We start from the raw sequence: 9221 nt of genomic DNA on the forward strand, positions 1-9221 counted from the left end.
TTGGATTTTTATTATTTAAATTTGGATTTTCTAAATTAATTAAATTTAATTTTATTATTATTTTTATTAATTAAATTTAATTTTTAAGTTATCAAAATTATTTGAAATTTTCATATTTGATTTACTTGTAAATTTCTATCTAATTTATTGTAAGAAAATGCTAATTTATAAAGCATAGAAGTATTTTTGTAATTAATGTTATTAATCAGAATCACAACCCCTAATTCAATAGGATTTTTTTGTATCTTCCTATCCGAACACTAGTTCTTGTAATATCCGGATCTCTAACGCTCGAACCACGTGATGTGCTCTTTACTCCTCTGAACTCCTAGCATTAGTTGTTCTTTTGCCCCCACAATTCGAATCTTATAAGTAAGGCATTTATTTTTGTAATATCCTTTCTCCCTACACTTAAAAATAAATTATATGAACTTTAAAAATTGAATTGACCATTTTTACCTTTTTCTCTCCCTCAATCTTTGGCCTCCTTGCTCCTTCATCAGTTAGTCTGATCAAAGTTTCTTGCTCTGATACCAACTGTACAACTGGTGCATGTGGTTTTGTGCTTGTTTCATCATGTTCGTTCGATCTATCATATTAGTACGCATAGGAATATACAATAACAAAAACAAGACAAAAAAACTAGAGGATTTTTACTTGGTTCCTAACCCCAGGGTTAGTACATCCAAAGCCAACACACTCAAGCGTGAATCGACTAGTGGTCTTCTTCCGGAAGCTTTCCGGTGACGGAGAACCCCATCTTACAAATTGTATATACAAGAACAAGTATGAAAAGTAAAGAACATATACAATATAAAAACAAACCAACTAGTCGTCAATCGGTCTGAAAGGCCTAAGCACAACACACCTTTCTTGGAGCTTCCTTAGTCGCACGAGCAACATGTCATAGCCTTTCTTTCTAGCAGAGAGTAAGAGATGATTGATAGAAGTGATGTCCTAATGCTCTGGTCATGGTTGCATATATAAAGTCTTTCCATACACCCCAGCTTAGCGTCTATCCGATCAGAAGTGGTCGCAGCTTATCCGATCAATTTTGGACTTAGCCTATTTTAGGCATCCAGAGATGTTCTAGATGCCACCTAGATTTGTTTCAGGTTGTTGGTTGTGTTTATCCTTGTCTAACCTTCAATTAGAACTAGTCACTCTATAGACTTCTCACATATGTAACCTACAATTAGGATTTTACCTCGTCTAATCTCCAATTATGACTAGTCAGTCGGTAGACTTCTCATCTGTTAAGCTCCAATTAGGACATTTTTTTATCTAATTTTCAGTTAGGACTAATCATTAAGTTGACTTCTCACCTATCTAATCTCCGGTTAGAATTTTTCTTTTCCTAACATCTAATTCGGACTTTCTTTACTAGTCATCTAATCCTCACTAGACTTCTACTTGTCATCTGGTCAACTTTAAGATAACTAGATTTCACTAATATTCAAACATCAAGTCTTATTTAGATCAACTCTTGATCAAATTGATCAGATTTAGATACGTTGTTAAACATTAAAATCCTGAAGACTAACCGTAAAAAAAAAAATTAAGTTTTAAAGCTAAACTTAATCTATGGCCAGTTAGAGGTTACTTTTAGAAACATACTCTCATCATAAACCACACAAGAGAATGCTCGAAATCCACAAGGTCATTGCTCAAGACATCCTTTCACTTTTTAAGTAAAAATTGACTAGTGTCTCTAGGTCATTGCTCAAGATCCTCCGATGTTTTGTTGACTATTGCCAAGTCGACTAAAGTATCAATGTAAATGAGTCAATAGTTAATCCAAGAGTTCCAGACCGGTCGAGTCAGATCTGCACCCAAGGCATTCGCTATGCAGACGCAACTGACCTCTGTGGTTTTGAAATCAACGAAAGCCAAATCTAAATACGAGCAGAGGGCTGACCGTTTGGGCTCACGTGAGAGGGAGTTCGTTTCTGGTTGAAGCAAAACCACCTGTGCTCTGACCGACCCTGTGCGGCAAATGCGGGTCCGATTCCCAATCTGGACGGAACGAGGAGGAAGGCCTGGAAGGGGAAGGAAAGCGACGCGAAAGATGAGATCTTGCTCTGCCGCGGCCAGCGCGAGATTCTGGGTGGTGGCGCTGGCCTTGATGGCGGCAGCGTCGTCGTCTCTTGCAACCGCGGATGGCGACGGCGGGGACGGAAGAGGAGAACGAGAAGCGGAAGCAAGGGAAAGGGGCAGGTCGCTGCTAGGGTTCAAGGAGACGAAGGGGAACGCTTCCTATCGGTGCTCTCCTTCCGGCCCTTGCCTTCCCTGCCAATACTCCCAGAAGGTAATAATTATAGCTCCGTCTCGCCCTTTCGCTGCTGCAATTTCTCCCGCTGATATTTGTGAAATGAAAGATTAATGATCTGAAAGTTCTAACTCGATCAAGATCTTCCTCATGAGGATATCCTATTCTAAATTAGAGAATCATTATGGCATGAAAATTTCACTAGGATTTGTTTAGATCTCTATTTCTACTATCTCTCAATACACGCAATTCGTTGTTTACTTCCTCCTCTCATTGTGATATTTGTTTTGCTCACACGAATTCCAATTCTTCTGGTCGAAGAATGATGAGAAATATCACTGCAGTGAAACTGGGTATCTCGTGCCTTACAAATGCACAGAAATAACAAACGTGGAAAATGAAGATAATAAAAATAAAATCCACAGAAGACTCGCCTCTATTCTAGAGAATTCCACCATTGTTGTAAAGGAGCAGTTGTTTGATGTCCACAATTACAAGTGGAGAAAGCTTTTGGATGCTTCCTCAAATCAGAACACACGGAATGTCAGCTACATCACATATAGGAGCTGTGTGCCTGTTGTGGTCGAAGAGAAGTTGTCTTTTCTTGGATTTGAGGTAAAACATTTCACCATTTTTTTGGTACTCTTACAATGTTGCTTTTGTGGAGTTGGCCAATTATGTTATGTATTGCATCCTCGCAATTGGAATCTTAATTTCTTGTTTAAATTTATGACATGTTGATCTCCCAAACAAGGCAGTATTTGGTTTACAGAATAGGTTAGACATCATAAACAACATTTGACGGCACCTCATTGATTTTTTTTATGCATTTTGCTATTAGGTTATATTTCATAGTACCTTATGTACATTGCATTTTCCATTTATTGCATTAGTGCCAGTAGAGGCAGTGAACCAAATTTACCAACCAAAATGTAGATATTCAGAAAGTGCATTCAATTTTGGCTTTCAGATTGACCGCAATCTGTATAAATTGTGAGAAGTTGCAACTTTGACTATATGAATCCTTTTCCTACTGTTGATCTTCAGTTTAGATACTAGTTGGACAGCCTGATTAAGATGCAATATGGGCCCTGCCCCATAAGATACAACTTGCACAGAAGAGATCTTGATATAAACACTAAGTAAAGCATATCCTGGTTAGGACCAAAAGATTATTTGCAACAATTGCAACGCAACAATCCTGTGTTCCAAAAAGATCTGAGATGGAGATACCATTTCATTTGTCCATGCTTTCAGTACAGCCTTGCAATCTTTTAGCTGCATAATGAGCCTTTTGACCTAATTTTTCATGTATTAACATGCAACTTACTTCCATTGCAGGTTATCATAGTGGGGTTGCTACTTATAAGTGGACCTATAGTGTACTTTCGGCAAAAACGCCTAGTAGCCATTCCAGGAGCTGGATTCGTGAGGGTTCCCATAAACGTCCCTAGGTTTTGATGAGTAGTAAACGGAAGGCAAAACAGCATGTCTGATGGGATTAGGCACATTTGTTAACTAGTTTATTGCCAAATGAATCTGCATAATGTTCTTATAAGGACAGTTCATAGCAATAGCCATATAGGAGATTGAAAATTTGCAGTTCTTTCTCTTCACATAGTAATAATTTGATGCTCAATTATATGTTCATATCATTTTTCTTATGCAAATACTTTACAAGTATCTTGTCTCTGAGCTCAAGCCTATCCAGTGAATTCGAATAATGTTGACAAAATATTGTAACAAGATGTTCTTTTGGGTTCTTTTGTCTGTGTTATGTTCTGAGGTGTTCGTACAGATGCTGAAAAGAAAAGAATGGAAAATTGCATTACCCCAAGTTATGAGCAGATTCAATGATTTTTATGAGCAGCCCCATAAAACCTCAGGAAAGGCCTACATCCTCTCGTCCTATGGCCAAGCTTGGCCACACAAATAACACCATAACAAACAAAAATCACAAATTGAAAGCAAAATAAAGGAATGAATAGAACATCAGGATTCTGCATACCAGGCAGCATCGGTGGAATTCCATCGCCACCCAGAATCACAAGATCCCATCCTTTAATTGTTAGAAATAATATTTTATTTCATTCTTATTAATCATCCACATATAGGATGGTGCTGTTGGTGCAGCGGGGCCAGCAATAGAGGGATAAAGTGCTTGTTAAAAATAAAATGAACTTTTCTCGTTCTTTCAACTCTAATTAGTAATACAAGTATATTAAACAGAATAATAAAATTAAACAAAAAGTAAGAGGACAATCTATTTACTTAGTTCAACATAGGTGGTTGTTAATCCAAGGCGTTGAAGAAAGCTCCACTAGAAAAACTCCTTTGTTGAAGGCGAAGTAGCCTCTTACAAACGTTTACAGCTCATAGAATGACTAGGAAGTGAATACAAGACTGGTAGTTAATTGTTGTATTTTTCCTAGGTCTTTTTATAGTCCTTGAAAAATCTTATCAAAGGCTAGAAGATGCCTTCAATGGGGTGGAAGGCGCCTCTAGCGTGGCAAGTTCTATCTATGCGAAGATAAAATTTATCTTTGCAAACAGTCACTTGGAAGGCGTCTTCGTACTGTTCATCGAAGGTGCCTTCTAACCATAGAAGGCGCCTTTGCACTGTTCATCGAAGGCACCTTCCATCCCTGGAAGACGCCTTCCACACGGCAACTCTGCTCAACGCTGATATCTTCGCGAGGCTCTTCGCGTAGGTGATTCTCTGGCCATCCGGAATTGAGCTCACCCGAACTTAACTCCGGCCTTGTCCTCGAGCAGGCTTCTTCCCCGGCTTCTCGTCCCTCAAACATCACACACGTCTTTCTCGTCCATCGGTGTACTCTTCCACAGCACCTTATCCCTCGGATGTACCAAGTCCGTCGACTCTTTTCCCGTGCCACCCTTCTCACTAGCTGCGTCTTCCACTCGACTGCTTATGTTTCTAAACTCCCGCACACTTAGACACAAGCATCAAAACACAATATGACCTAACTAAACTTGGTTGACCACATCAAAATAACCATGGAGTACTAACCATCTTCCCATTTTTAATGTCATCAACCAAGTTCAAGTGAGGGTTAAAAATGTAATAAAATAAAAGTGATAAAAAATTGCTTGCAAAATAAGTAAAAAAAAATTGCTTGCAAACAAATAATTAAAAATTCTAAATCCTACCTCTCCTGAACTTGTACCTATTTTTCCTCCTTTGATCACATTAAAAAAAATTAGAAAAAATAAAATAAATTTTTAGAAAATTTTGAAATATTTTTTTAGGGATAGTCTACGCAAATAACTTAAAAGAATTTTCAACAAAAGTCTAGGGGATAGAAAAAAAATCAAGAAGTTTTTAGAATTTTGAAAAAAAAAAAAAAAAAATTTATACCAGTTAAATGGTCATAAAAAAAATTAAACAATATTGAAATTATTTTAAGGGAAAAAATAAAAATTGAAAAAAAAACTTCTATTTCAGTTAGTTAATTAAATATTTATTTCAATAATTGACTTTCAAGATGTGGCGAAGTATTAAGCCTTCTTGCCTTCTTGGATATTAAAACAATAATCACTTCTGGACAAAGCTTTTTAAAAAAATTAAATATTCAATTTTCTTCCTAAACATTCTAGGTCTATCTTTCAAATATAACACTTTAATCTAAGCATATTTTTGGAACCTAATATAAGTTCTTACCTACTGGGTTAATTAAAAATTTCTTAGAGATTTATTTTTATGATATTTTCCTAATTTGACCCTAGTGATTTTTAATGTACCAATTGATTTTACCATAATTTCTAAATCTTAATTTTTTATAGTAATTAGAACATACATAGTTATCTTTCAATCTCTCTATTTGTGTTTTAAATTTTTCATTTTTTAATTTCAAATTATCAAACAATTCTAGTGGACATGCATTGACTAATTGGCTTTTCAAATCAAAAATTACTTTTTCTAATTTGCGCATATTTTTAGAGAGTATTTTTATAAACTCAAAAGATTGCTTGGGAGATAGTGCATGTACCTCACTTACCTCTTATTTTGATACTCTCCCTTCATCACTGCTTTCTTCAGAGGATCCTCCCCTTTCGTCGATGCGCATCTCTGAGGAACTTTTAATGTCCCTCTAGTGCTCTGCCATCAAGGCTAGTTTGGCGTAGGCTTCAATTTCGGACTCGGAGGATGATGATTCATCCCATGTGGCCTTCAAATTCTTATGCTTTAATCTTGTTGGTCTTTTGTCATTGTCCTTCTCCTTTTTTCTTTAGTTTTGGGCAGTCATCTTTAATGTGTCATTCTCCTTGACAGTTATAGCATCAGACATTTCTTTTGCTCCCAAAGTACTTCTTTGCTTGCGACTTATTAAATTTATTAGATTTAATAAATTACTAAATTTTCTTACTATTAGAGTCGCTTCATCTTCATCAATTAACGCTTCGGACTCTGGATTGTCTGTTCTTGCCTTCAGGGCAATGATCTGACTTGGCGCCTTTTTCATCTCTGCACATCTAGATTCGTGAAGTTCAAAGGTGGAAATAGATTTTCTAATGAACTAACTTCGAGGTCTTTAGATATATAAACCGAGTTGACTATAGAGATTCATTCGGATGTCATAAAAAATGCATTTAAAGCGTACCTTAATGAATCTTGGTTCGTTACCTTTTCTCTGAGATTCGTGAGTCCGATGATGAGTTCTTTGATCCTCAAGTGCAGATGTAACGCCCGAAAATTCTCAAAACTACATTAGAAATATTCTATGATTTTTCTGGAATTTTTAGATATTTTTTCGGAATTTTTAGAATAGCGGAAGTAGCAAAAATAATTAGAACCGCAAAATAGCTTAGGCGGAAATCGAACCCGGGACCTCTCGGATCCGATAACTTTTAGTTAGCCTTAGTAACCAGATGAACCCAGCAGGGCCGTGCTGAAAGGAAAGGGAAACGATTTAATTTATATTAGAGTTTGGTCAAAGTACCCACTTAATATAAATAGGAAGTTTAAGTGGGGTTTGGTTTATTTTTGTTTGGTTCGGCAACTTCTCCTCCTCTCCAACCCTCACCGCCGACTCCCCTTCTCCTCTCCTTCTCTCGGCGCCAACCACAAGAACAACCTAGGGTTCCTTCCCTAAGGGCTCTAGGAGCACCTTCCGGCGACGACTCCGACACGAGGACGTTCCCCTCTGCGAGAAGAACACGTAGACGCGAGAGGATCGTCGAGAAGATCGTCCCCACCGGAAAACTAGCGACTAGATTCGTAAGAAAACTAGCGCACGAGGTAAGAAACCCCTCACCTGCAGTATAAGTAGCTTCTGTTTGATTGCATGCCTTTAGTTTAACTATATGCAGATTTTTCGGCACCCAGGGTGTGTTTAAACCCTCCTCACAGATTAGAGATCTAGATGAGCACCTCTAGATGGGCCAGACACGTTGTTCTCCTTCAGTTGGAGGCTCTAGACGTTGTCGGGTGCCTAGAGGTGGTCTCCCTATTAGAGGGGAGAGTTGGAGCACACCAGGTGTTCGACAAAATGATTAGTGTAGCTAAATACCACCTCAGATATTTTAACAACTCAGTTAAATGCATTAGTAGCATTTAAATCAGTATATTAGTCTAGTTGCAGCTTACATGGGACTACGGTCCAATGGGTGGGCTCCCACAGTCGCCTCTAGGTTTAGATAACCTAGCTTTAGGTTCAGATAACCTAGAAACAGCAAAATAAGCAATTAGTAGCTATATTCAGTATTTTATTTTCAGTGGCACTGTACTGGACCAGATGTCTATTAGGTTGGGCTCCCACAGTCGTCCCTAGGTTCAGATAACCTAGTAAACCCTACTAAATGCGGGACTTATAAACCCGGGTCTAGCTAGGGATGCGCGCACAGCAAGTACAGTTGTCGGGCCCAAACAGCAGCATGATTACTATTTTCACTTATTATGATAATAGCTTTCAAATTCGTAATCTAGTTATGTGAATATAGTTTTAGCTCAGTTTTAGTTTCAGTTTCAGTTTAGTTCTCCTAGTTGATACCATGAGATAGCTCCATGCTTAGATTTTATTATGCATACCATGTTTCAGTGTTTATGCCATGTAACTTCAGTATGCCATGCTTTAACAAATCCAGTGCATGTTTTTAAATAGCATTCTTTAAAAACATGATTGCATCGTTGCATGTTTTTGTGAGGTAGATGGTTTCTTACTAAGCTTAAAGCTTACAGATACTTTTTCCTTATACTGCAGATAAAGGTAAAGGGAAAATGGATTAGCAGAGGAAGCTGAAGGTCAATGCAGTGATGGTGTGTGTGGCAGGAACCTGGAATGAAGATCCTTAGGGAGTTTAGCAAATTAAGAACTTAGTTTCTTTTCTCAAGTACCTTTATGCACTTTTAGACCTTAGAATGTTTAAACCATGGAAGATTTGTTTAAGTTGTTAGTAATTATGTTGGAATGCTAGTTAATAGATGTTAGAACTTATTTCAATTGATTTTAGAACTCTTATATGAGATTTTGGCACGAACTAGTGCTGAAATCAGAGTTTCAGTGCGAAATCAGAAACCCAGATCGATCTACAGATCGATCAGAGTTGGGTTGTGCCACTGGATCGGTCAGCTGACCGATCCAGTCGCGAACAGAGAGTTGGCGTCTGTTATGGATCGGTCAGCCGACCGATCCAAATGCAAACAGAGGGCACAGAAGCTCACTGATCGGTCAGTCGACCGATCAGTTAGCCACTGGATCGGTCTACCGACCGATCAGTGTGCTCCTGGATCGGTCGGTAGACCGATCCAGCCGCATACAGAAGCGAAATAGCTTATGGATCGGTCAGCCGACCGATCCAGAGTCTTCTTCCGTGCCAGTATCAAGCTGGATCGATCACTGGATCGATCCGATAGCCCAATCGATCCATGGGTCGATTGAAATGCCTGATTACAGCTAGCAGGTCACCCGAGAGGCATAGATTATCTTCCCTA

General features: G+C 38.2%; 1 protein-coding gene across 2 annotated transcripts; it reads left to right on the forward strand.

The window, feature by feature from the left end:
- The first annotated feature begins 1935 nt into the window (after positions 1-1935).
- Positions 1936-8553, forward strand: LOC122054564. Of its 2 annotated transcripts, none has more exons than XM_042616082.1 (3): positions 1936-2308; positions 2591-2884; positions 8491-8553. In XM_042616082.1, the coding sequence occupies exons 1-3, from the start codon at positions 1997-1999 to the stop codon at positions 8527-8529; spliced, it is 645 nt and encodes a 214-aa protein (XP_042472016.1). In that variant the 5' UTR covers positions 1936-1996; the 3' UTR covers positions 8530-8553. The 2 variants fall into 2 exon arrangements, with proteins under 2 accessions (XP_042472016.1, XP_042472015.1); XM_042616081.1 differs by lacking the exon at positions 8491-8553 and adding an exon at positions 3611-3955.
- The last annotated feature ends 668 nt before the right edge of the window (positions 8554-9221 follow it).

The sequence above is a fragment of the Zingiber officinale genome, chromosome 1B (genome assembly GCF_018446385.1).
Source record: "Zingiber officinale cultivar Zhangliang chromosome 1B, Zo_v1.1, whole genome shotgun sequence".
NCBI classification, from domain to species: domain Eukaryota; kingdom Viridiplantae; phylum Streptophyta; class Magnoliopsida; order Zingiberales; family Zingiberaceae; genus Zingiber; species Zingiber officinale.

Excerpts from the sequence above, each read along its gene's own strand:
- LOC122054564 (XM_042616081.1), top strand. The coding sequence starts at position 1,997 with ATGCGGGTCCGATTCCCAATCTGGACGGAACGAGGAGGAAGGCCTGGA. Across the intron at positions 2,309-2,590 it reads CCTGCCAATACTCCCAGAAG|AATGATGAGAAATATCACTG; the intron begins GTAATAATTATA and ends TTCTGGTCGAAG. Across the intron at positions 2,885-3,610 it reads TGTCTTTTCTTGGATTTGAG|GTTATCATAGTGGGGTTGCT; the intron begins GTAAAACATTTC and ends CTTCCATTGCAG.